The sequence below is a fragment of the Truncatella angustata genome (assembly GCF_020726525.1).
Source record: "Truncatella angustata strain MPI-SDFR-AT-0073 chromosome Unknown BKA67scaffold_6, whole genome shotgun sequence".
Classification (NCBI taxonomy): domain Eukaryota; kingdom Fungi; phylum Ascomycota; class Sordariomycetes; order Amphisphaeriales; family Sporocadaceae; genus Truncatella; species Truncatella angustata.
Window position 1 is genome coordinate 844,435 of NW_025763386.1, and position 26,961 is coordinate 871,395.

Below are 26,961 nucleotides of genomic sequence, written 5' to 3' on the forward strand. Positions count from 1 at the left end.
GGTTATGAATCAAGCAATCGGTGCGTTAGCCTCACCGGGACGGAGCCTGGCCTGGACGCGCCCAGGCTCAACCGGCTTTATTGCAAAAGCGTGAAGCCAAGCCATCAACTATGCATCTTTACACAGCACTCATGAATGCGATTTTCAGGACGTGGTATGGTAAGCATTTTTTGTATTACTAGCGGCGTGAGTGCCGACGAGCTGGCAATCTTCTGATAGACAGCTCAAGCTTCTTCAGCACATCAACTCATGCTTAGTCTCCAGACATGAGTACCCACCAGAGCATTGGTAGGCTGACCACAAAGTAGTAACCAGAAGCCGTACTCCCTGCAAACTTCAGATCTAGAATTGCCACGGTGCGAACCCCCCCGATATTACAGGCGGGTACGATGAACACAACTCTATTCTCGTACATCACAACGCTTCCTCGAGCGCCGAGAGGAAAGAAATAATTGGAAGGGGGAATTGGTAGGTAATGTTCGACATGCTCCGTCTTGTATATGATGCTCGACTATTAGACAATGTCCGGATGCGCGCTGGAAGGTATAAATATGTGATAATTATTTGTTGAGCCGTTTCATGCAGTCCCCAACGCCACTTATGAAAATAAACCACAAGACTGTGGCTTTTGACCCACAAAAGAATCAACGTGGTTCTCATGGACAGGAAACGTCCAGCGATCAGCATGATCCTCACTGAGCGCTTAGTATCCCGCCTTGCCAGGCATAGGCGGCAGACCGTGCCCAGAACTCTGTAGTGGCAGGTGATTATGACAATAGATTCTTCCAGCACTGGTCTTCGTGCAGTTTTTCTTAGTTGCATCGATGAGTTTCGTGGGATCCTCGTAGCTTTCCAGCTGGCAGCATTCCACGTTCTTCATCCATCTGCTATTAACAATTTCAGAGATGGTGATGCGTTCAGCAGGATCCGGGTTGAGCATATTGAGGAGAATGCGCTTGAGCGGTGTTTGCTTGACAGCGAAGTCAATGGCAGGCACGCGGGGTAGAACTTCAGGAGGTAGGTCTGGGTTGTTCTCCTTTTTCGTCCTGTACCTGTCCCATGCTTGTACAAGTTTGACGTAGTTGTCGTTGCCTTTTGTGCCAGGGGCAGTGCTGGCTCTTTCCCAAAGGTTCGCGCTGAACAGTAGATAGATCATGACAATGGCAGAACTCCATACATCGAGAGCACGTGGGTCGTAATCACTCTTCTTACTGAAAACCTCGGGAGCAATGTACGGCTCACTTCCACAAATGCCTGGCTTGCACAATCGAATCTCTCCGTTCATCTTCTGGCCACATTGACCACCGGCTTCCCTGAGACCGGGATGAATGCCCGAGAAGACTTCAGACACTCCGAAGTCGGTAATCTTGAGCTTGCTGTCCTTGGTGATAAGTAGATTCTCCAACTTGATATCTCGGTGTGCAATGCCGTTCGAGTGTAGGTAGTTGACACCCTGGAGCAGCTGCTTGAACAGACACAATCGATCCTTCTCTCGGTCATCTTCTCGAAGATACTTTTTGGATACGAGATTGAACAAGTCTCCTTCGGAGCAATATTCCATAACGTGATTCCAACGACCGTGGTCGGTGCAGAGTCTGATTGTTTCGACAATGTTTGGGTGGTGCAGGCTCTTCGCAATGCTGTATTCCGATTTGATCTTCTTCTCGTAGTCTCCAGAGGACTCGTCTGACTTCTTGCCACGGAACTCCTTAACCGCGTAAAGCTCGCCCGCGGTACCTTTGCCGACCATCAAGGTAACCTTGGAAGTCGCACCCTTTCCAAGATGCTTGCCGTGGCGTCCAAAGAGCTTGTGCTGGTATTCGAACTCCTTGGTAAGATCCGCCACATCGACCGTGAAGTCATCAGGCAGACTGAGACTCAGCCGTCGCGCCTTCATGCCGGTGCCAAGTTCTGGCACAATGACAAATGGCTGAGCAACAAGATCGCCTTCTCCATGAGGGTGGTGCACCTGCTTTTTACGCTCAACGCTCCTGGTACGTCTTCGGTCACTGGTTCCTGCGAAGTTGACTCTACCACGGCCCCGATGGAAAAACCCAGTACTGACACGGTTCTTCTTGTTGTTCTGCAAAAAGTCACCCTCGGAAGGCAAAGTAGGCTGCGCTTCGTCTCCCTTAGAGCGAGGCGCAATTTCCAATGGTGGGGATCCGGGCGATGGGGGCGTATGTGAACGTGTTGTGGTGGACGACCGCCGCCATGAAAATCGTTGGCTGCTGTTAGGAGTCATCTTGAGGGGCGTGGAGCCATTTGTATAATTATTGGCGTTATAGTTGGGACTCCTAAACTCAACTGTCGCCGCGTCGGTGACGTTGGAGTTGGTACGACGGAAGAAGTTGGTCATTTTGGCGCTGAAGCTCGAGGATCGTCTCTGGATAGTCGGAGGATTGGTGGATCCGCGAGTAGAGGGGCGACGTCCAGCTGTGGGCTTCTCGGTCTGGGACTGCGGTGTGGTGGTCGCAGTTGACGAGTTGAGGGATTTAGCTGATGCGGAACCGTCTTGCGGTGTTCTTGGAGGGGTAGCTGCAGTGTGAACAAGAAGGGGCGTCTTCGAGAAGCCGTTTTCTGTATGGTTGTGCTCTGCCGAAACCTCAGTGGACGATGCAAGTGAGCTGGTATAGTGTTGCTGTTGGGGGTTGTCGTGATGTTCTACAGCATCAAAGTCGCGCGACGGTTGATCGCTTACAGGCGTCACAGGCTCATTGGGGTACTCGCTCTCGGTCTCGTCGCATTCTTCGGGAATAGGTGTGGTCAAGTCTGTAGGGTAACGGCGAGGTGAAGAAGAAAGTGATGGTGCCTTGCTTTGTTCCCGTGGGTTTGCAGTTGAACTGGAAGTCAGACTCGGGGTGTAGATGAATTGTGGATGTGAAGGAGATGACGAGAGTGGTTCGACTGTACAACGTGTTAGGTATTAAACTAATGGCGAGATCAAAAGGTGGGCAGAGGAGGAGTCAATAATACCTGCTTCTGCTGGATCCCGTGTGGAAGACTTTGAATTGTGTATTAGTAAAGGCGACGGCTGTCCATGGGGAACGGGTCGCGGCTGCGAGGGTGGGTGCGAGGACGGCGCTGATGATGTAGTCATGCCGGCTGTGGGAAACGCCTGCACTGCTGATGCTGGTGCTATCTGAGGGGCAGCCATTATTGCCGTCTAAAGTCCCTGGGGGGCAGAGACAAGGACCCTGTTCAAGGTTGCTGGCTGGAATGATGCGGCGGCGGTGCCGAATGCTGGTCAACGTGCTTTGGGTGGTGGGATCTGGACCGTTAAAGCCTGCAAACAGTAGCGCAGTTCACCAGCTGACCATGTCCCAGTCTGGATTTCTGGGATGCGTGAGCTCTGAGAATGGCCTGATCGAGTAAAGGAACCCTCCTCGGAGAATTCAGGATTCAACGCGAGCAATTCGGCGCTCCCGATAAGCGATCTTCTTTTGCTGGATGTATACTACTGTTTGTATTTAGGGTTTGGATCCGGCCTCCAAACTATCAGTATACCGGGAAGTATTGAAGCGAACAACACTTTCCGATCCCAGATAACGAGGGCAGGGCAACCCTCCTTCAAGGAGGGGTTGGTTGCAGTGTTTTGACCGGGAGAACGAAGTCGAAAGGGTTGCTCAGAATTATAAGCAGTATGTGCGTAGTACGAACGGGCTAGGTTTGGTGATGCCCAGGAAGCCCCTTTCTTGGCTCCTTCTTCGAATGTTCGATGCAGCGAAGATTGCTGAATGGTTGCGCTATTATGCAATGCCGTGTCGCCCTGCTTACAGACGCCCAGAAGAACGAATAGCCTTAGGATCTTCACGCCAAGGGAAAACGACAAAAAAAAAAGATTAAATATTTAGGAAATTTGATGAAGCGAAAAAGAGAAAACGCCCGGGGGGTCAAAGCGATTATAAGAAACTATGAGGCATGTCTTCAAGCGGGAAATAACAGGTATGTAGCTTGTCAAACTATGTTGATCTTGCTCCGTTGCGTCTGGTGGGAGCACAGCTGCAGGAATATGTGCGTTCAGAACGGAATTGCTTTAGGATACCTCGTACATAATGGGGGCCCCATCCGTTTGTACTATATGTGCAAGTTGAATGCGTGGGAGATAATGAAGTGGACTGCGGCAATACGACTATCCGAGTACAATTTGCTTGTAATGGGATAGCTGGCCACTGGAGTTGCAATCAGAACGAATGAACAAAGCAGGGTCTTCTCAAGCTCTTCTGCGTCTATGTGGGTAATGCGCGCAAGCAGCAATTACGGTTGCTGATGAGTGTGGATGTGGCGGACCTTTTGCTGGAACTGAGCAAGTATCGAATACTTTGTGGAGTTGATCGCTTATGTGTGTGTGTGTGTGTAACCAATCGCTGGCGTTTTCGAAATTGGGGACGCCAAAGGCCGTGGCCTCGATGTGGACAAAGTGACAGGCAAGGGTGTAGGAACAACTGATTCAGCCAGCGTCGAGAACTTGTATCATGTCACAAACACGGCACATAATTATATATCAACGGGTCACTTGGTCTGTGAAAGGGGGATATTCACTTGTGTGCATGTTGAGCACGGAACAGAAACCTAGCCTGCTTGTTCAAAGTTCCGATAGTCGCCGTAGAACAACCCTCCAGCATAATACTGCCAAATTCGGTAACTTGGACTGACTGACTAATTAAGCCACCACGAAACCTGTGCGGTCCTGCTCGGGGCTGGCTTGTCGATCGCTATCCTATAGGGAATATGTCATTGAAATAAGTGAACTTGGCATTCAATAAGACCGCGGGTTGTTCGAGAGCTATCTGTTACCTCGTCTCCGGTTTAGACAGCAGTTGGTCCGACGTTCTCGCAGTGCCTTAGTTGCCAATAACTCTATAATTGTTGAGGCACGATTGTGACCGCGACCAGGACCAGCGCATCAACGTGAGCGATTTTCCGACATACATAGTACCAGTGCTACGTCTAGCAGAGTAGTAATTTGTTAAATCGGCGTTTAGATGGTGCTTGCGACTACCAATAGTGTGGGGTTCGCCCACAATTGATGCGACCATCAGGATGTGTCCATAATAATACCGCCGTGTCCAATGAGCAACCCCCTAATGCGACCAGAAGCCGAAGCCAACTGGGAGCTTCGTAGTTTCCTGGTGCTGTCTTCTAAACGCGCGTGCATTGAACACCCTTCGTTACACGGTTGCTCTTGATATTTACTGCACCTGAAGGGGGCTGTTGATGGTTATGTTACGCATGTACATATATAAACATAAAGTTTATCGGCCATGGTCTTCTGCTTCTCCTAGACAGCGTGTGTCTCTGTGCAGTTTCATGCAAGTCTCGATAACGAGTTGCCCTTCGTCCGAGCTTCCAAATGAATATTCGGAGGTGTTTATATTGTAATCTTCAGTCCAAGCAACGCAATGAACGAAACGCAGACAATACCAAGCATTGGCACATATTCCACAAAGGAACGAGTGCCCTTGGCGATAATAATCCGATGGCGTGCTGCTTTTCGTCCTCCGTAACTACAATTTCGATTGTCTTAATCTCCTCGTGGAATGATTCTATACCCAAAGCCCCAAATCCAAAGACGTAAAGTTCGACGATTGTTTATTATGGCCGGTCCCATTTAGATGCACTGGCAAAGGCATATTCCGCGCTGAGTACCGGGTACAAAGAGTCCAAGAACCCAAACCCGACAAAGTAAGCTTGACTTTGAGGAACTCCAGGAAATGCAACCACCCTGCGTCATGTTGGCTTTGTGAGTGGGGTACCGGTGGTTCGGCCAATTCTGACATCGCGACATGTTCATGTGTGAGAACAGTGATCAGCGGCAGTCACCAATGCCAAGTTCCAAGGCGATGGGAAGTTGTCTCAACCCTCAACTGACTTGTTCGTGTTGAACTATTCCAGGATATTACATCATCGCTCAAGTCACCCTCCGTTCCACGCAGTACAATTCGTCGTTCATAGGCACACAGTAGTAGAATCCCCAGAATTACCTATTTCGTCGCGGTAAACGTGAACTCACGACAGCCACTAGAAAGATAGACTTTCATTAGGCTTGCCGACAAAAGTCCTTTAGCGCTGAGCAGCATACTATGTAGAGGCCGCTGCTTTTCTATATTGAGATCTGATCCTATCAATTGATGCACGAGCTTTCGTTTCTGGTTCCAGCAATGCGATAGCGTTTGTGGGTTGAGCTAGGTGATGAATGGTCTTGAAGTCGTACTGAAGGGGCTCTCTGTCGATGGCCTACGGATCCGTACGTATGACAAATGCAACCTGCGGGTTCAGCTCCTGGGTCCTTTCGCGTTGCCTATCATTTTAACTGAGCGGGGCATGCAAGTTGCAGCTCTTGAGCGTGCATATGCAGGACTGTCAGTCAAGGTTCTACGAATCATCTAGGCAAAATACTACTGAGCGAGAATTATTCACTGTCATGATTCTCGCTGAAATGAAATAAACCCGTTTGCGAGGGGATAATGACGGTATGGGCGGATGTGAGGAAGACGCAACCTATGTCTGCCGTCTCAGCATTGTACCTGAGTCGCACAAACAAACCTATTGTAGGATGCTCGACATGTTTTGACAGGACCTGGAGTTGCTCAGCCAAGCAGTCCACAGAATCACCAAGAAGCAACAATCTCGGGGTAGTACTTGAACATGACTGCTTCGCGGTACGCAATACTACACGAGATCTAGTCTAGGCGAAATCTCGATTCACAAGAACTCTTTTTGCAACTTGCAGCTGCTAAACGGCAGCATGATGATATTACTTCAGCCATTTGCACGCCTGGCGCACCCCGACCAACTCGTCCATGCATGAGTAAGGTGTGTCGGCGCTATCACCCCGGAACTGTGAACTTCAAGGTTCTCAAGCAGGGTCGGTTCGACTACAATCGGCATGCCGAGGACTATTTTCTGTCCAATCAGCATGGAAGATGTCGATTCGTGTTACACAGCAAGCACACATAATTGTTAACCCCCACGAAAATTGCTGCTCAACGAGACTGGTCCGCTTCGTCCCTGCAGCCAGAACAAAATGATGAAATCATATGCAGCTCATTAGGGGGGGAGGGATCGCCAAGCCTTCTGTCTCGTGACCTCCAACCCATTTCTACAGCGCACTCCTGCATTAGCTGCGATGCTTTACCTGCCTATCAACCAGGGCGCAGTGACCCGTCTTGGCTATGGAGAATGAATCATCTAGCCTTTTGCCAAAATTCAAATAGACCGGACAAGGTCGAGTTGTTCAAATTGGACGAGTCCACGGCAAATTTCCACAATTGAACACGTTGTAAGGAGTAACAACGTGGCGAAGCAGTCGGCCTTCTGAGGCTCTTGGCTGAGCACAAATATCGGCAAGTGTCTCTCGCGCCTTGGGGTACCATTGCAGTGGGCTTTGGCCTCACTCACTGCTGGACGTGATGTTTCGATGGCCTGCGGGAAGAGTTAATGGCGGCCTTGCATCATGCGGTGAGCAAAGGATAATCTGATGCGCCAATTTCTTCTATACACCACCAATCACATCCAGCCGCTCACCAATTGCACCAGTATTCCCACACTCAGGTTGTGTGACGTGAAAATCATGTCTAGGGGGCTCTGCTGCACATTTCGAATATCCTCAAAATTGGAGGTCAGGTGTTGTGAGCTTCCGAAACTTCCGACTTCATAGAGAGCATTATCACATACCCACTGATCAAGTGGCGGCAAATCGGATACTGAGCCCTTTCTAATGGACAAGTCCCGAGAGCGTTTTTTTGAACAGCTATCTAATGTGGGTTAGCTGTGTACTCAACCGTGAGCGGTATAACGAAGGCCAGGTTGCACAGATTCGCTAGCAATGAGACAGGCTATGGCCGAAATACATCAATACGGTTGCTTGGTCTGCTTGTTCGACAATGGAACTCAACATAAATGAGAATACATACATGACTGCCAAGGTCCGGAAACGCGCTTGGTCGAGAAATTGGGTTACAGCTTCTTCCGAGTTTTCAATGGCTACGATAGATGCAAATAGTACAGACTACTATTGCTACGTTTCAGGCAGCCCTGGCTGTCGCCGAGCAGTACTTCTGCGACACATTGAGAATCAATTTGTTCGCCAAACTTTCCCCCACGGTGATGTGCCTCGTCATTTTCGAGTGGCGTTTCCAACCTGCAGAAGTGGATGATCCTGCTGAAAGTTCTTGGAATTATCAAGGTTGAGGCAAACATCCCGCCCTTTGGAAGCCTGAAGGATGCCGTTGCCAAGTCTGATCCTTCCTTTTAGACTTCACGATACCAACGGTAGGGGCTCTATCTATGTCGCCAAGCTACTGAACAAGCTTTCCATGGGAAAGGGCGCCTGAAAGTTCAGCATCGCCGAAACTTCGAGTAAATGCAAGGCAGATACCGTCTGCTCGGTGCTTACGTCTGGCAATATCTTGACGCGTCAGGTTGACATAGGCGATGACTGTTACACCCATTAATCCATAAAAACGGCCTGATCTGGCCATTCATCGGTTCTACTCACGGTTGTCATACCCATGCTGTCGATCAACTCGACTGCCGCGCTTGGCAAAGACTCTATCGCGGATCGCAAATCAAGATCCTCATCGCCAAGCTAATACGCAGGAGTCGGCCGGCCTGACGGCGCTTGGCGCGCTTCAGCTCGAAGGCAAAACTGAAATGATTGTCACTTGGCATTCGCGGGTACACCAGCGTCAGAGTTCATCACTGCGGTCGTGGCCACGTATAAAAGGGTGGCCAAGACGGGAACGTGCGACGCCCGTCCTTTGTGCCTCGCTGATCTTTTCTTGGCCTTGCCCTCAAACTGATACCTTCCGGTAGTTTCCAGGGCACACGACGTGTCTTGTGTCAAAGAAAAAGAAAAGTACTGAACATTGCAGCAAGCTTTACTATAATTGCCGTTGCATGAGACCTCTTTGCCAAGCACATACAAAAGCATTGATACAAAGGCTCCAAAGGCATATGACCGCTTAATCTGACAATTGTAGAACTTAATTTGGGTATTTGGATGTCCGTTTGATTCTCCGTATAATACTGTTGTTGCAAGCATGTCTCGGAATGGTTCCTCGGCGTCTGTGCAGAAAAGATCAGCGGAGGAATGCTGCCGTATCGTGCATTGTGCGGCAGCTGGAGCGACCCATGAACCTCACGACTGAGTAAGATTCTTCCCTTGAACTGAAACATTTTGGAGAGAAACGTTGAAGTCTTACTGCTTACTGTGACGCCTGAAATAATTGTTGGGAATTGATCACCTCGCCATGCATGGAGAATAACGCTCAGCTCACAACCAGAAAAATATCATTTACAATATAGACCAAACGTTTTCTTCAAATGGATGGAAATTCGAAAAGAACTGTAGTCAACAGCCTGAAAGTTTATGGAAAGATTGTGAAGTTGCAATCAGAACTTCTAAATAGCGCCTGGTCGTACATTCTTCTAGTCGGAGTGTCACTGACGCCCAGCGAAGTTGGTCTGGGTTGTAGTGATTGAGACTCATAATTCATAGCGACAAAAGTCCCTCAACATAGCACAGCACATAGACTAGGCTAACACCGAGACATCATGGGCCGCCTTGAAGAGTAAATTTCGCCATGTCAGCTTATGCCGTCATGCTGATCAGCCTATGGCAGAGAGACGAGGATGCTGGGCGCTTCGATGGGTTTCGACCATGAAGTTGTGACTGTTGTGATCGGTTGACCGACCAAAACGACAAGATATCTGACTTCTATCCAGAAGCTTTTTACAGGTTATTTGCATTGACCTTAGCCACCGAGCATAGGGGGTGGCTAAAATGTTCCTATCACTGAGCAGAAGAATTAGGACGCAATTCATGAGAACCTTCCAACTTTGAATTTTATTACTGGGTTCTAAAGTATTGGAACCCAGCTTCGATCAACTCTGTCAAAATCTTTTGAACCCCGTCCGTCGTCAATTTCCCATATCAGAATTACAAACCCGGCATTCCATCAAAAGCACATAATCCATCCAGCGGCTGGTTCTTGTACGCCTCTTCCTCCCATATATACAAACTGGACAACTCTGTCCGCTACCTTGGCTATCCAAACTCCATGGCAGCATCTGCATCGTTTTTTTTTCACTGCACGCCAGCTTTCAAGATCCCCAGCTGAAAAAAGCGCATGAAAAGCCGAGTTCTCTCTGCTCTCAAGTATCTCAGAGACAAGCATCTATATCAGTCCACTTACCAAGTTATCTTTTCGTCCTTCTAACCGATGTGCTGCTGAAAATGAAAACTGCGGGTTGCTCCTTTATAACATGGATCATCGTCTAATGCCAGGAAACTCTCGTTTACGAACAAATCCAATGGAGATTTGATAATATTTGATGATTCATGCTCATCGGCGAGGGCAAATCAGTGATCCAGTACAGCTGATTTGACAGTTTCGATATAACTGCGAGTAGACTAGACGGTGGCTTCTTCCTTTTCTCTGTTTGAATCGCCGTGTAGATGGTGGGGATAGGTTGCGACCTTGCACCTTTTTTCTTTCTTCTTTGTCTGCTGCTTAGACTGGGCGTCAAGCCTCTTGTAGACGTACTGCAACGCCTCTCGAAGAATGGGAGGGAAGCGCATATGGTGGCCATCGTGCTTGATGCAGATGGACTCTCAAGTAGAGATGTCCACCCCCACGAGTGTATCTAAAGCATGACCATAAGCGAAAGCTTTGTCGATGTCGTCAGCAGTTTGCGAATTCTCAATCTTCCCTGGCAACAGAGCATTCCATCGCCGCGTTTGTTGCAATTTTGCTTGGCAAAGCGGCGCCGGAAAGAATCAGCCATGGCTAGTTGTGCGGCATAACCCATCGACGCCCGGCTTCATTCCATGAGATGGCCGGTCAGTACATGAGCATTTACAGCAAAGGAGGAAATTATAAGTTCATATAATACTTCAGGATATCATCAGGTATATACTTAACGATTCAGAGCAGATCAACGCCGAAACCGCACCGAGTAAAGGATAGAAGTCTAGCTAGTCTATAAGTATGGTTATACTGATCAGGCATTGTGGTTTCCTATTTGCCATCCAAACTACTTTTACCCAATACTAGTCCTCAAGGTTGCGAATTAGTCTTCCATAGGAATTAAACCTCGGCATCAGGAACTACTAGACAAGTTTGTTGTCTATTAGATCAGTTGCTAAGACAAAGGTGTAACAAAGTCATAAAAACAAACCAAAGGATGATGGTTATAGAAAGAGCGAAACATATGCACACAGCCAGAAGACCAACGTACATGTAGTCGCTGGTGGATCTTAGAGGTCCTATTGTTTTAATTTGTTCGATACTTATTCTACTATACACGCGGGTTTCGTTCCTGTCATAATATCACTGCTTCCGAGAGGGGTTCGTCACATTGCGAAAGGGCCAGCAAGTATCACTACCCATGTTTAGTAGAGAGCAGCCTCCCGACAAGGCACTCCCATGCTCCCCAGAGACCCGTAAACCGACTTCTCAGCTCCTATGCAGCCTTGCTCACATGACGTGGGCATGCACAGCCTCCATGTGTCAAACGCAAAGTCAACCATTTGCAGAGCAACACCCAGAATAGATGCCTCGCAAACCTCCTTTACCTTTCTCACCTCGAACGAACACGCAGCCTAATCTCTGGCTGAGAGTTTCCCTCGTCGAGATTGAACCATCACAGGTCAAACTACATACCATAATATATAGCCTTGGCTGATTCGCTTATTCACCTGGTTCAGCTCGCTTCTCTTTACTACTCTCTCGGCCTGGATGTCTAGCGAGGTAAAAATGTTGATTATATTGTTCGAGGGAGTGTAGTTACACCAGCCCCGATAAACAAGTTATTATGATTAATTCTTAAAGTTATACTGCACCGTTGGAGCATTGGGTTACCACACCGTGGCTCAAGACAATCCAGAGCATCTTACCTGTCGAAGGACACGGACGTGTATGGATAACTCCATTGGCAGGACAAGACAAGATACAACCTACACCCAATAGATCTCGCTGAGATTGCAGGAAGGCCTGTGGTCCTAAGACGGTAAAATTTTTTGGGGGATACATAAAGGAAAAATAGCGTGTAGCTACGTGGGAACTACATTTGACATGACTTGTAGACAATCCCTATGTCCCCCTGACTTCATCCGCTCTTCGCCGTGACCTTTTCCCTTGATCCTCATTACGCTGTAATTTTGGTGCAAAATGCAATCGTGGTATACACGAATGCTATAGACTCCTCTCGTGCTTTGGTCGAAAGGGGGCCCAAGCATTCTCGAAGCTTGGAGACCAGGAGAAAGTCTAGTGCTTCGTGGCCTCATTTCCCTCGCTGGCGGGCTTGGGCTCTCCTGCTTCCTTCTCCTTCTCGCCATCCTTGGACTTGACCACCTTCTGGTTCTCGACGTCAACGGCGGGCACCTCGGCAGCTTTCTGCTTTGTGCTGCTGTCCACACCTTCGACATCAGGGTGAGGCGGGGCTACCGGGACCTCGGCGCCGGGAACCTCGTTCCCGTTGGCGTCGACTACGCGCGTCCTTGTTTCGTAGCGCGTTTTGAATTCGACTTTGCCTTCTAACGCTTTCACCTGCTCTTCGTTCAGCAAGTTGCCGTCCTGGTCGCGGTACTCGACCCGCTCCTCCTTGCCGATGACCTTCTGACCCTGGGGCTCGAACTGGGGAGCCCCGGAGATTCCCGCGGCTCCCTCGGCCCCGTTTGGGGCGTCTTGAGCTGGCTCTTGTGCCTGTTGTTCGACTGGGGGTGGCACGGCCTTGTTCTCTACAGCAGCTTGTGAGGTCTGCGCAGCCTTGAGGCTGCTCTGGGTAATCTTGTCGTAGGCATCGTACTAAGCAGATGAATTAGTCTAAGATCTTGTACAAAATTGTAGACCGTGTATGTATGTTTGCTTCGTACATACAGCCTCTCTCATGCAGATGCGAGGGGTTAAGCCCTCCCTCTAGATGGCATGCCATGTGTAGGAACACTTACGCTCTCAAGGAAAGTATTGCAGTCCCAATCCCAGGTGTCAAACAGCTTGACGCGACGGCACTCGTCCTTGGTCCAGGCGTTTCCATAGGCCAAGGGCGAATAGAGGGCGAAGACAGCAGCGGAAAGAGCCAGGATGGCGATTGCGCCTGTCTTGTTGATGATGGGGTTGCTACGGATACCTGGCAAGGGGAATCGCGCGGTAACGAAATCATAGACCTGGCAGAAGGCCATGACAGCGAAATACAGTGCTGGGAAGTAGTGGTGCAGGAACAGCTGGCGCTGCATCAAGAAGAATGGGAAGTAGTGCAGAGCCCATCCTAGAACTGAAGTACCAATCTCATAATCGAATCGCTTGAAGGTCGCGTTATCATAGTCCCTGCAGCTACGCTGCCATCGAAGAACAGCTAGACCCTTGAAGAGCACGTAAAGGATAACAGCAACAGTAGATGACCACCAGACGATAGGGTTGCCAATCAGATAGATTTGACGGTTGTCCTTACCCCAGAAGTTAATGCCACGACGCAGGATGGGCCACGACTCGGGACGAGAATCCCAGGCGTGCGACTCAACCAGGCCGGCATTGGTTCGCCACATGACCTTTTGGAGTTCCCAGAACTTGCCAAAGAAGCCGGGACGGACATAGTTTGCCTTCTCAGCATCGGGGCCGAGAGAAGGATGCTCGTTATACTCAACGTACCACAAGCTGTTGGGGAGAGTACCGCCCTTGGCGCAGGTAACCTCCTGCTGCTCAGAAGCCCAGTCAGGAAGCTTGACCTTGTGCGAGAAAAGAACGCAGCCAGTCATGATGTGGACGAGTCTGAACTTGGTCTGAATGGTTCGAAGACGCTCCTTGGCGAGGGCCCCACTTGATTCCTTCTTGACAATCTCAACACGGAAAAGATCATTAGCATCACCAGGGAATCCCTCATAACCATATGCGGAAACCTCGTTCTGCCATTCGGCCTCGCTCACAGGAGGTCGGACATCGTGTGAGTGAAGACGTCTGTGGGTAGGGAGATGGTACAAGCGCATGACGTCGCCATCCTTGATGTAGTTCTCGGTTATGTTGCTGACCTTGTCCCAAGCAGCTGTGCCGTTGATGGGCTCACCGTTCACATCAAGAGGTTGAGTCTGATTCTCGAGAAGCCAAATGTTGTTGTCATCCTTGTGCGGGTAGAGAGTAATCTGCTGCTGTTGACTGCCGCCAGGATACATCAGAGGGTGTGAGTGCAGATATCCGCCTTGGGTATTGACGTGTCTGAGGGAGACTCTGCTTCCCCAAGCAACATCAACAGGAACGTCTTGCATGCCCTTGTTGTTCAGAGTAGCCTGGAATTCGGAGCTCATGAAACCATCTCCCTCTCCGGGATTGGTGAGGCATAGGAAGTGGATGCCGAACATTGCCATGTAGAAAGTGGCGGGAATGATGATCAAGCAGAAGACACGCGCCAGGAAGTGCTTGGCGAGAATGCGCATGGTAACGGTCCTGGTGTCGCCGAGGAGAACCCAAAGCTGAACCAGAGTCAAGGAACCAACCCAGGCAATTGTGAAAAGACCAACCCATTTGATGCTGAAGGTTGTGCCGAGTCCCAGACCAGTCATGACCAGCCAGAACCACCAGCTGGCCGAGAATGCCTTTGTAGGGCCCTGTTCATGCTGGTTGGTGAAGGAGGTGAAGGCAAGAGCGGTGAAAGCGGTGGCGAGTACGAGGGGGGAGTCGAGCAGGATCAACCGAGCTTGTGTTAGGAGACCGTTCTCGAAGATGATCAAGGAAGCACCAAGTGCAGCGGTTGCGGTTCGGCACCCAACAGCCTTCAAGGTCAGGAACATGGTGGGGACGAGCAGAATGCCGCAGACGGCAGGGAACAGTCTCATGGCAACGTATGGTACGTTGGGCTCGAGGTAGTCCTTGCCGATATCCTTGAAATCGAAATCTCCATCGAAACCGGCGAGCCAGCCAACGAGGGCGATGAGCATCTTGGCGAGGGGCGGGTGGACGTCCATGAAGAACTTGCCCTTGATGTACTTGGAAGCGAAACCACCGAAGCTGCGAGAAGAATCACTTGTCAGCCATCTTTGCGCATTGTTTCCGGTGTCTGGCCATTCAACTTACTGCACCTCATCGAAGACGACGCTGGTGGGCTGGTAGATGCGGAAAAGGCGAACCACAGCTCCCAGGATGGTGACAATAGCCATGACGTTGTAGTCAGAGATGGGCAAGAGGAAGACATCGTTGTCCTCGACGCCGTCAGAGGTGTAGTCATCGTTCTTCTTTACGACAGGCTTCGTGGTAGTTTGCGGCGCAGGCGTAACGAACGAAGCGCCCTTGGGCTTCGTTGCTACGGCTTTCGCCATGTTGTGTTAAGTTGTCGCAGATGATGGAAACCCAAGCATAAATGATTGGGGGGTGAGGAGGAGGAGGAGGAGGAGGAGTTTACAACTGGGGGTGCAAGTTGGAATGTTTTGCGTGGCCTCTCTTCTCCTGCTTTGCTTTGCTCTACTCTAGCTTTGGTCGAGGTCCCAAGCTTTGGTTCAGGAGCTATGTGCTGCTTCGGGTACGCAGACGCAGGTAAACGGGGCCAATGGGGAAAAGAAAGGGCAAGGTTCTAAAAGAAGGTCAAGAAGTAAAATGGATCATTACAAGGAGGTGATATGGGAAGACCTCTAGCAAAAGAAGAATGCTCGGAGGGAGTAGAGGACAGAATAGCAGTCCTCTTGTCGCAATTGGCGATAGGAGTTGGGTGGAAAGGAAAGGGTTGACTTGAACTTTGACATGGACTTTGAATTCAGGGGCCGGACTCTAATCGTGAACTCACTGAACTCACTTGGAGGCTCCCTCAGGTTTAGCGCCGTCAACTTTCAACAAGTGGCCTCATCTCATCTGAAGTCAGTCTCACATCCAAAATCCAATGACCCAAAAATGCGGGTGCATTTTTCGGAAACACGAACAAGGATCCTTCAGCTCTCCGCTCGCCAACGCCAACGCGTCCCAACTGGGGATTGGCGTCACATAGGCTAGAGGGGGGGAGCTCGTTGAATATTCTAAAAATTGATTCGCTCTACGGACAACCTTAGGTTAGTCTAGACTAAGGTTAGTCTAGTCCTCGTATAAGATGCGCAACCCAGTGTCAGATCTGTCAAACAATTTTTCCCATCTTTTAGTTATGTACTGAGATGAGGATTAGGTACTCCGTATGTCGTGGGTATTTCCCCTTTTACCGAGACACTACCCATGAGAATCGCACAAAAAAAGATAAGAACGACACGGAAACGTTTACTATCCGTGGGCGATTCTTCTTGCATGTGATGCCCCAACTGTCTGTATGTATATACGGTATATATGTATACACAAGTTTCCACATGAGCTTGCTTGGGCTCTTTGAACATGGTAGCTTCCTGCGGCCCCCCCTATTCGCTGGACTGCGCTTGTGTGTTTTGGTATATGGTATATTATCCACGTTACGCAGCCGTTCAAGTAAAGCCGAGAGCAACAAGGTGGTGATTTGAGCAAGCTCGTGCACGATACGAGAAAGCAATACCAAGCTGCGAGTTCCCGTTGTCAGATTTTTCGGACACTGTCGACTGTAGCTTGGCCCAGTAGAGCATGTTCCCTACGTGTGCCGTGCTGCAACGCCATGTAGGACCTATGTAGTCTGCTAGCGGCACTCACTTCGTAATTACTTCGTACTTTCATACTGTAGCTATGATCTGAGCCGGATCATCAATACGCCGCGAAAAAAAAACAGTACGTACCGGAAGCACCCAAAAACTGACCTGAGCTTTACTGCTACTGGAGGGAGCGCTAATAAGGCTGAACGCATTGTCGCGATTCGCTTTCCTATCGATCGATTCTATGGACCCCAACCACATTTGCCTGTAGCTTCATCACCACTTGGAAGGAGGGTTGAATTACCAAACGTCAAGATGGCCGCCACAACTAATGGTGATGCAGCTGCTGTCCTCGAGGACATCAAGCCCCCTCAGGGCGTTGTTCTCCCCCCCAAAGAATTCAGAAGTACGTCTATCATGTTATAATTTTGCTCCTATCTTCCTTCTTTGCCGGGACCGTGCTAACCAGGTGTCTAGCTATCCTCGAGAAGACGGCGGGCTTCGTCGCACGAAACGGCATCGTTTTCGAAGACCGTATCCGCGAAAAGGAAAGGAACAACCCCAAGTTCAGTTTCTTGAGCAACGCCGATCCCTACAACCCGTACTACTTATGGCGACTCAGCGAGATCAAGGAAGGGAGAGGCAATGCAGTCTCTGCAGGTCGCGCCGGCGAAGCTGCCGCTCCCGTTGAGCAGAAGCCTGTCGGGCCTCCCCAGCCTCCAGACTTCAAGTTCTCGGCGCGCATGCCCAACATCAGCGCCCAGGATCTCGAAGTCGTCAAACTTACAGCCTTGTTCGTGGCCAAGAACGGACGGCAGTTCATGACCAACCTTTCCCAGCGAGAGACCGGCAACTACCAGTTTGAATTCCTGCGACCAAACCACAGTCTACACAACTTCTTCCAGCATCTAGTCGATCAATACTCGATGCTACTGCGAGCTGGCGGCATCGATGGAGAAGGAGGCCGACAGCAACAAGAACGGGTGGCTGAGCTCCAGCGCAACGTCGATGACAAGTTCCACGTTTTGGCACGGGCACGACAGCGGGCAGAATGGCTCAAGTACCAGGAATCTCAGAAGATACAAAAAGAGGAGGAAGAGGAGAAGGAGCGCGAAGTCTACGCCCAGATCGACTGGCATGACTTTGTTGTCGTCGAAACTGTTGTCTTCAACGATGCAGACGATCAAGCGAACCTCCCGCCGCCAACATCTCTGAACGATCTTCAGTATGCATCTCTCGAGCAGAAGGCCAGGGTTTCTGTCGGTGCCAACTTTCGTATTGAGGAAGGATTCCCTTCCGAGGAAGACAGTTCATACAATGGCTACGCTGCCCCTGCTCAGCCAAGTTACAATATTCCTCATCACCCAGCATATCCCGCACAGCCCATGCCAGGTGTACAAGCATATCAACAACAACAACAACAACAAATGCCTGCGCCACAGCCCGGGTATGGAATGGCACCACCTCCAAGGCCCAATGGCTTTGAAGACGAGGAATCGGCCCGTATACGAGAAAGAGAAGAGGCTCGCGCTCGCTTGCAACAGGCTCAAGCCGACGCCAAGGGCGGTGCTGCTCCAATAAAGATCAGGGAGAACTACGTGCCGAGGGCTGCAGCGCGTGCAGCAAGTAGACAAGCAGCACAGATGGCACTCTGTCCCACCTGTAACCAACAAATTCCCGTCGACGAGCTGGCCGAGCATATGCGTATCGAATTATTGGATCCGCGCTGGAAAGAACAAAAGGCCAAGCAAGACTCGAGAGCGGCTAGCACCAACATGGCGCCAGCAGATGCAGCGAATCATCTCAAGCGGTTAGCCAGCTCGCGAACGGACATCTTCGATCCTGCAACGGGCCAGCCGATATCAGAAGAAGAGCTAGCCAGAAGAAAGAGGGCCGCTTTGAACAGTTACGATGGTGTGCCCGATGCCCGCAATCCCGGCCACCAGCCCCAAATGCAAAGCACCAATGTCTCAGAACAGATTCGGGCCATTCACCAGAGGTACGCACCGAATCAATAGGGACAACCCAATGACCTTAAAGCGAACATCCAAACCAAACGATTATGGATTCTTCTGATAGGCGCAATTCGGCCACGCGTTGCATTTGCGGTACTCGAAGCCTGGAGCTTGATGGTGGCGTTTAGGTTGGAAATAAGACCCTTTCGCCCATGTTTGCGCAGCAGGAAGTCTGCGCCAAGAATTATGACAGGTAAAGGCACCCAGTGTTTAGCTTAATTTGTCCTCATGCTCATATCAAATACAGCTCCTGTTGCTTTCAAGAACTATCGCGACTGCGTTACGCGCGTGAGATGCCATGCGGACCCTTCCTCCGGACGTCATGATTGTAACGTACCCGTAGTCTAGCACCAGCTAGGGATACAACAGTAGACCCTCTATTCGTGCGGTGTATGCACTGTATATCGACTGTAGCATATGTAGTGTAGTGTACGGCCACGTTTGGCCGCGGAGAGAAATTGCTACGAGGTGATTTTGGGAGGGACACCGGTGTAAACACAGAATACTTACATTTGTGTCGCCCCAGGTGCAGGGGCGCGTTGCGGCACGACAGTAACAATACTTGGATGAATAGCACATAGTCGAAGTTGCATCTGCCATGTCTCCACCTCAAGTTCAGGTACAATATTGTGACCATGCGTACTCTCTATTCCCAAGCCGCAAGTGTGAGTTGATATTGGTAGGCAGCCCTTCTATTATTTCTATGCGATGTTCATTTTACTCGTCGTCTTCATCCTGATCTTCCTGCTCCTGCTCATCTACAATCCTCTCCACAATGAGATTTCCACTCCTGCCAATCTTGTCGCCCAGCGTCGAGGAATCATTAGGCTCGTACACAACCCTGGGCATTAGTCCCGCAATGCGGAACGCGTACTCATGCACGTAGCCCTCCGGCTCCTCCCGATCCGCATCGATCTCCTCATCACCCCGGAGCAGGTCGTAGCACTCGACGAACGCGTAGAGCTCCCCGACCGTCGTCGAGGCGGCGAACCTCCTCACGATGCGGCCCGCGCCGGACTCCTCGGGCATCTTGAGCGCCAGGCGCACCACGTCCTTGACGCCGGCGTCCGGCTCCGCCGCGATCGTCGTGGCCCGCCACCTGCGCCACTGCTCCTTCTGCTGCGCCCGCCTCTCGGCCGCCGCGGCCTCCTCGAGCGCCTGCTTCTCGGCGTCCCTGGCTGCCGCCTCGGCCTCCTTCTTCTGCCGTGCTCGCTCCCTGTCCCTCGCCAGGCTGCGCTCGTAGGCGCTGTCCTGCTCCGCGCGCACGCTCCTCGCAGCCTCCTGCTCTCTGCGCTCCGCCCGAGCGACCGCCAGGTCTGGCGAGTACTTGTTGATGGCGGCCTGGATCTCGGCGAGGTACGTGGAGCTCGGGACGGGGCCCACGATGCGCTTCACGATGCTCATGCGCGTGCTGCCCTCCTTGGGCGTCAGGCACACGAGGCACGAGAAGGGGAACTTGGTCGCATTGTACTCCTGCGCCACCTGGTAGGCCTCCGAATCTAGCACGTTGCCGCCCCAGAGGATGACGTTGTTGTCCGGGTCGGCGACGAACGAGCGCACCTCGGGCGCCAGCAGCGTGTCCTTGGTGAAGCCCTCGGTATCGTCGTGCTCGGGCGACACGAGCACCAGGAGCAGGAACTTGAGGTCCTTCTTCGCCGCGTCGAGCGCCTGCGCAAACCCCGTCTCCACGAACGGCAGGCCCGTGTCCGGCCCGTATTCCTCCTCGAACTCGCGCTTGAACCGTGCCGCCGTGTCCCGCGGCAGGAGCATGCGCCGCCCTGCGGTTCCCTTGAAGCCCGAGGTCACGCTCGTCGTTATCGCGCGCGGCCGGATCGGCGCCGGGAGGAAGGAGAGGATGTATACGAAGGTGCGGAAGAGTGTCGAGACGGCGCGGTAGCCCAGGTTGAAGGGCCCGAACAGAATCGACAGCAGGAGGGGAGGGTTGTGGGTGGTCATGGGGGCCGGCACAACTCTGGGTGCCGGGTTCGGCCGGTTTCGACGCGGAACCTGGCCGAATGGCGAGGAGCCGGCCAAGAGGGATTCTTGGAGATTCTCATGTCGTGCTGCGACGGGCGGCGGTATCGCGTTTTGAGCTGCTTGCGCTTCGGCCAGGAGATCGGGACCTTCTCCGTCGAAGAATTTGGCGATTGCTATCTATATCCTCCAGTTAGTTTTTTTTTGGGGGGGGTCCAAGTAGAACTGTGATGGCTTGGCATACTTGTACATTCCATTGTGACCTTTGCAATAAGGGCACCGCATCCTTGACTTCCTGTGCAGTGACGGCCGTATATTGCTGTAGAGCCGCTTGCTGCTCATCGGAGAGCTGGCTGACATCTACCCCTGTATCGTCCGACATTTTGACGTTTGCGCCGTGCCTCCTATGCTCATAAGGCAGTGCTGTATAGATCCATGGGGTAATTGTGGTCGAACAAGTGTCTTTCCAGGAATTTGATTCGAGTCGGGCTGGAAGAAAGATGCCCGGGTGTGGTATATCTCCGAAAGCTAGGCAGAGAAGAGACAAGGCACCAAGATCTAGAACAGAATTAAGTTTTTACCTTGCCTACTATGGTAGGATTTGTAGGTTGACGGCTTGGATTACGGACAGCTGCTGAGACCCACTGAGGTACAAACAGTACCGAACAGCTCATCGATATCGCAGGGCAGTATGACAGTGAGGAAATCCGGGGAGCTGGCTGCGTGGCATTAGCAAATGACGGAGTCGAATCCCGAACAAGGCTAAGCTTATTACTGTATTTAGTGTCGCCTGATATTGAAGAGTTCAGAAGTTTGATGGCTCGTTCAGATCAATCATTTCGCACACGGAATGACTGGTTCATAGCTCAGACCACTCATATTATTGTTGCCTGCTCTAGGAAAAAGTCGAACACATCTTGCCTGTCACTCAAGACACGTTCAAGCGGCCTTTTGGGCATGCCCGAACATGTACGCCGAGCTCCCGGTACTACCACAAAATGACTAGTGCAGAATGTTTAAAGTAACGATACACGGTCTATATTACATATGTGCTCATTAATGATCCTGGTCTAGTCAAGGCTGAGAGGCTAACTGCGTGACGATACAGAGGCTTGGCACGGTATCGGCGCTTCACATCCCACCTTGGGGGGGATTGCATATCCTATCCGTCTTCACCTTATCGCCAACCTCACCCATCCTACAACCCCCCGGTGCCCGCGCTGTATGCTCCGCGTTGACAGCAAATCTGCTATCGAGACTAATTGAATGGGCGAGGTGTCGCCCGTAGACGTGTTACAATGGGAGCGAGATAGGTGTCGAGTATGTGCGCTGTCTTGTCTGCTCAAGTTTGCAAATTCACTTTTAAACCCAGTTCTTTGTCACCCACCAGCGCGTGGCCTGGTCCTTGGAGCCCCTCCATAAACCACTTGCGCAAAGCTCACGGGCGTTGTTATGCAACGTCTTCCACGGCGCAAATTTGCCCAATCGCCGACCTTTCTTCATTCCTTTTGTAACTCGGCGATCCTTCTTTTCACAGTTGCTAACACTTTTGGTCATTGCAGGGGTTGCAGATACGACAGGAGCAGCAGCGACGACGCGCCGCTCCTCCAGCCCTACGTCACAAGCTACAAAGCTACAAAGCTACAAGCTACGAGCGTGGCTTGATGCCGGCTTCCAACCAACTCGGCGACACAATATAGATAGGAGCAATGGCGACCTCCCGGTACACCAACGCTGGAGGGAGGCAGATGGCTTCCCCACGACCCAAGACGCGAGGTGAGACTACCCACGCACACGCGCCAAGAGCAGATTGGTCGACTATACAGAACTGTACGAGGACCTGTGTCAATCTTGCGATCGGCGCTATAGGAACAACTGGATGAAAGCTCACATACCTATCACTAGATACTAAGGATACTCTGTGTCGAAATGTGCTCATATATGGCCACTGCCGCTATGAAGATCAAGGCTGCGCCTTCAACCATGACCAGAACAAGGGATCGTCTAATTCCATAGAGTAAGTGCTATCTCCAATCCTTCATATATGTGTGCCTTCAGCAGTTGCGGACCAGCGCCGCGGCTGCGCTGGCCCCACTGCGGCTTGGTGATAGAACGGTGCTGCGGCTGGACGACCTGGAGGACCACCAGAAAGGAAAAGATCGTGATGGAATGCGGCTTGCACAGCTCTCATAGACCTATTGTGCAAAGCTGAGAAGGTCCGGACCTCAAAGAACTTCGGTTGGCTTTTATCCCCTCCTACTCAACGCAGCTGTGAAAGCTCTCTGAGTTTCTTCACCAATCTTTCATTCGGATAATTACCACAACAGCCACCTACCTTGAACCCATAATCCGGTCAGAGGTCCAGGGGCTTTTCAAGCACTTTGGTCTACTACGAAAATTCCGCCTGCCGCATTAATGTTTGGATTCTCACCGACTCGGCTTCCATCTCAAAGCAGAAGCTTGCAGTAACACTTTGGTAACTCTACACGGGTGTTCACGGCTGCACTATGGATTCCCACAAGATGCCTCTGGCCGCCGCCGGCAACCGCAGAAGCCGCCCTCAAGCAGATCAGCCTGGTGCCAGCTCGAAGGTCGATCATCCACAGGATATCTTCGTGCCTACAACTTCGGAACATCTCACGGATGGGGCACCCACTTTGGATGCAGCACAACCTCTTGAGCATTTGCAACTTCAAGATCAGCCGCATGACACAGATTCTGAGCATGCCCCAAGTGTCAAGACCGAGCAACATCAGGCTGGATCTGACTCCCATACTTTGAAGATGGACGACAGGACAGACTTTCCATCTCTGTCTGACGCGGTCCCAAATTTTGTCATGCGTAAGAAAAAGCGTCGGCAATGGTTGAAAATGAACTCGGCCAAAACTGCTCCAGCAACCATTCTGGAAGCTTCTTCTTCATCTGCCGCCAAAGGAACTTCCTTCAATCAACCGATCTCTGCCAACGATGCGGAAGGACCTCAAGGCCGTGATCCAGGAACCAGTAACAAGACTCTGGGCAATCCAGTATCAAATGACCAAACGTCGACTACCCCCTTCAGTAGTCACATTACCGCTGAAGAACACCGTGCTCTTAAAGCAAAACTGCTTAGCATGGTTACGGCCGAAGTGATTCCATACCCTGAGCCACAGCGACCTAAGCTTGATGGCCTGCCGAGTGCTTCTTCTAAAGCCATCCAAAGTCTCTCAACCACTGCCGGTCATTCTGATGCAAAAGAGCGCCAATTGAAAGGCGATAGCGAGAGCGCTACTGCCGCATCTTCCAAGGCTCCTATGACATCTGAAGTTTCTGGAACCGCACAAGTCCGCGAGGTCGAAGACATGGCTGCCAAGCTGGAGCAGCCCGCCGCAGAGCCAGATTTGATGTCTATGGAATCGCAACTTGATGATCTAATCGCTAATATTCTCCGTAGCGCAAAAAAGTCACTGAACGTTGATTCGCCGTCCTTCACCCCTGCTCAACTGCCATCAGGGGCCAAGAAATCTACCTTTTCTTCCCAAACTGCTAATGCGGCACCTTTCACACCTAAAGGGGCTGCAAGTTGTAAGTGGCGCTGCTGGCCTGATTCTTCAGCCTTCTCTGCTTGACTGACTCCGTCGCCAGCTACCAATCCAGTCATTCCCCAGGAGACAGATGCTGCTTTCGTTAACCCTGCAGCGGTCCGTGAATTCACACCGCAAGCCAACTACGACTTGGCAGCCACTCCAGCCACCAACGGAATGGCCAACGACACAACGGGAGGTCTATACGACGCAAATTTCACCATGACTACTCTCAATCAAGCACTGCCATCCACACAATTCAACCCTTATGCAGAAGATCATACTTCTATGGGAGGAACTGGTACATCGTACTATCAAGCCCAAGCCTATGCAGCGCCTATGCAACCTCTGCAGTACCATCTCTATGCGCCAGTTGGCCCTGCCCGATCAGATCTGACGCCTTACCAGCGTCAGGCTCACGACTTCTTTGTTGCGAACGATTTGAGAGAGGATCTCCAGAAGAAGTCTGCAGCGCTACAGCAAGTATTGTCTAACTCATTGATTGTTGCCGACTCGTATCACTCGCTCGTACCCCTAGAGGGTCCTAAAAGCCAATCTAGTATCTTCGGTAACATTCAGTCCTGGGTCTATAAAGCCAAGTCCAAGAAGAATGCGCATGTCTACTGTCTCCGAAGACTGCAAAACACACGAGTGAGCGGGAAAGAAGCAACAAATACTCCACTCAATAAGTGGAAGCGTATCGTCAATGGCAACATTGTCACACCCGTCGAAGTTTTCACAACACGAGATTTCAATGATAATTCTCTCATTTTCATACATAACTACCATCCATGCTCGAAAACATTGGCCGAACACCACTTCACTAACAATAGTGGCAATCGATTCCGAACTTCGATCCAGGAAAGCGTGCTCTGGAGCTATGTCTCCCAGGTCTGCAACGCTCTTCGAGCAATTCATGCCGGTGAACTCGCAGCACGATGTATTCACCCGAGCAAAATTCTCCTCACCGAGAAGAACCGTATCAGACTTGGTGCCTGCATGGTGTTGGACGTACTTGAGTACGACAAGCCACAACCACTAGCGGATCTACAGCACGAAGATCTAGTAGATCTTGGCAAGCTCATTATGAGTCTATGTCTCCACCAAAGTCATATTCCTAACCTACAAACTTCCTTTGCAGCTCTTGTGCAAACCAGCTACTCCTTGGAACTCAAGAATCTGGTTGAATGGCTCATCACCCCGCCTGCGGAGGAGGTTGCAGAACAGAAGCACATTGGCTTCTTGTGCCAGTCGATCGCACACCACCTCTTTGAGACTATGGATGCAAGCTTGCATGCCCAAGATAACATTACGTCCGAATTCCAGAAGGAGACGGAGAATGGCAGACTTGCCCGTCTTTTAATGAAGCTAGGAACCATTAACGAGCGACCAGAATACGACAACGATCCGAACTGGTCCGACCATGGCGAGCGCTATACGCTCAAGCTCTTCCGCGATTATGTGTTCCATCAGGTTGACGCAAACAACAACCCGGTCATCAACCTTGGTCACATATTGACCTGTCTCAATAAACTTGATGCCGGCATTGATGAGAAGATTTATTTGACCAGTCGTGATAATCAATCGACCTTTGTCGTCACCTACAAGGAGCTGAAGAAGCAGGTCGCCAACGCTTTCCAGGAGCTCCTGAAGGCTCAGGCGGCCAAGACTGCGACATCACGATTTTAGGGGGACCGGCAGCCTGCGCAGGAGCCCCAACCGCTTCCGTGGCACCAAGGAAGCATTGACTACAACTTGTTTTACAATCCGATGATGTCGTCTGGAAATCTGGAAATCATCAGCTGTATACAACCACGCTCAAAACCCAATAATACCATCTATAAACTATCCCTGCCACCAGGGCCAGTCGGTCAGGTATAGATGAGGGGCATGGCATTGGGGAGAGGTGTTTGTGGATGAAGCCACAGTTGATAGTAGAAAGCAAATATTGAATTGAGTCTCTAGTTAAATCAAACAGTAGTTCCCTGTTTCCTGTTGGTCGAAAACGTGATAACCTAGCATAAACGAACGGCAGGGGGGAAGGTTCAATGCCGCCCAACGATGTTGCCACCCTCCTAGCGAAGGAAACCTGAGTATCAAGTGATATGATTCACCCATTTTATTTTATCTTTCTCGAAATGAATCGTCCACGACTGTATAGTCAATCATTAATGTTCGAGTGACCATCAAAAAAAGAAAGAAAAGAAAAAAGGCTGCCCCGTAACATTCCTAATGAGGAAACAATTCCAACAGAATGTCGACATATTAGATAAAGCCGTGTAGCAGAAAGCCTGAACTGGTGACGACTCGTCCAGTTTCCCAAAGCTGTAGTAGTTATGCAAAGCGCTCTTGAGTAGAAAACGTGTCACTTGCCAAGTGAGTAACGAGGCGTGGGCCATGGAAGGTATACACCTGAGTGACAAGAACTACGACAGAGACTAGCTCTAGATCAACTTAAAACCCGTCCATCAGCCCAGACCTCGCCATAATGATGGGGCATATCTCTATCTGATGTGATGAGATACGTACGAGCTCATAGAGGTTCAAAGCATTGATGTTAACAAACACCATTTTTTAAAATACCTGAGTATCAAGTAACAAACTGGTCAGGGACGTAATGAAGGAAGAAGAGGTGGAAGAAGTATGAATAGAAAAAAAGAAAAAGGAGAAAAAAAGTACTGATCAGGGCATAGTCTGGATTTGACCAGCTAACTCGGAAATAGAATCCTGTGGCCCGGCTGCCAGACCTACGACGCCGTGCGAATCACCATAAACCACTGAACCAACCTACCTAACTGAGTATGGCCACTCCCCAGCAGGAGGCTGGCTCACCTGCACCACCGTT

At 50.7% G+C, this 26,961-nt stretch overlaps 6 protein-coding genes across 6 annotated transcripts; 3 read left to right on the forward strand and 3 right to left on the reverse strand.

Moving 5' to 3' along the window:
- Positions 1-284: 284 nt before the first annotated feature.
- BKA67DRAFT_679995 (kinase-like domain-containing protein) lies at positions 285-3,157 on the reverse strand (the record flags this gene model as incomplete). The annotated part of the gene is made up of 2 exons (XM_046108891.1): positions 285-2,907; positions 2,977-3,157. The coding sequence occupies 2 exons, from the start codon at positions 3,155-3,157 to the stop codon at positions 704-706; spliced, it is 2,385 nt and encodes a 794-aa protein (XP_045955993.1). The 3' UTR covers positions 285-703.
- Positions 3,158-12,789: 9,632 nt separating this feature from the next.
- On the reverse strand, positions 12,790-15,367 carry BKA67DRAFT_571651 (Dolichyl-phosphate-mannose-protein mannosyltransferase-domain-containing protein). Its single transcript, XM_046103242.1, has 3 exons — positions 15,069-15,367; positions 12,885-15,002; positions 12,790-12,812 (listed from the first exon to the last, which is right to left on the reverse strand). The coding sequence occupies exons 1-2, from the start codon at positions 15,308-15,310 to the stop codon at positions 12,911-12,913; spliced, it is 2,334 nt and encodes a 777-aa protein (XP_045955994.1). The 5' UTR covers positions 15,311-15,367; the 3' UTR covers positions 12,790-12,812; positions 12,885-12,910.
- A 694-nt stretch (positions 15,368-16,061) lies between these two features.
- Positions 16,062-16,679, forward strand: BKA67DRAFT_335563 (uncharacterized protein). The gene has a single exon (XM_046096263.1). The coding sequence runs from the start codon at positions 16,130-16,132 to the stop codon at positions 16,460-16,462; it is 333 nt and encodes a 110-aa protein (XP_045955995.1). The 5' UTR covers positions 16,062-16,129; the 3' UTR covers positions 16,463-16,679.
- A 200-nt stretch (positions 16,680-16,879) lies between these two features.
- On the forward strand, positions 16,880-18,582 carry BKA67DRAFT_520281 (Pre-mRNA splicing factor PRP21 like protein-domain-containing protein; the record flags this gene model as incomplete). The annotated part of the gene is made up of 3 exons (XM_046098167.1): positions 16,880-16,970; positions 17,042-17,872; positions 17,957-18,582. 3 exons carry the CDS (start codon positions 16,880-16,882, stop codon positions 18,580-18,582), a joined length of 1,548 nt encoding a protein of 515 aa, XP_045955996.1.
- Positions 18,583-19,296: 714 nt separating this feature from the next.
- BKA67DRAFT_660508 (uncharacterized protein) lies at positions 19,297-20,935 on the reverse strand (the record flags this gene model as incomplete). The annotated part of the gene is made up of 2 exons (XM_046107641.1): positions 19,297-20,733; positions 20,798-20,935. The coding sequence occupies 2 exons, from the start codon at positions 20,933-20,935 to the stop codon at positions 19,297-19,299; spliced, it is 1,575 nt and encodes a 524-aa protein (XP_045955997.1).
- Positions 20,936-24,094: 3,159 nt separating this feature from the next.
- Positions 24,095-26,091, forward strand: BKA67DRAFT_571663 (uncharacterized protein). Its single transcript, XM_046103243.1, has one exon. The coding sequence runs from the start codon at positions 24,294-24,296 to the stop codon at positions 25,803-25,805; it is 1,512 nt and encodes a 503-aa protein (XP_045955998.1). The 5' UTR covers positions 24,095-24,293; the 3' UTR covers positions 25,806-26,091.
- Positions 26,092-26,961: the final 870 nt, after the last annotated feature.

Coding starts and splice junctions, on each gene's coding strand:
- BKA67DRAFT_571663 (XM_046103243.1), top strand. CDS start 24,294: ATGGCCAACGACACAACGGGAGGTCTATACGACGCAAATTTCACCATG.
- BKA67DRAFT_335563 (XM_046096263.1), top strand. CDS start 16,130: ATGAGGATTAGGTACTCCGTATGTCGTGGGTATTTCCCCTTTTACCGA.
- BKA67DRAFT_571651 (XM_046103242.1), bottom strand. CDS start 15,310: ATGGCGAAAGCCGTAGCAACGAAGCCCAAGGGCGCTTCGTTCGTTACG. Junction 15,003..15,068: donor GTCGTCTTCGATGAGGTGCA/GTAAGTTGAATG, acceptor TTCTTCTCGCAG/CTTCGGTGGTTTCGCTTCCA.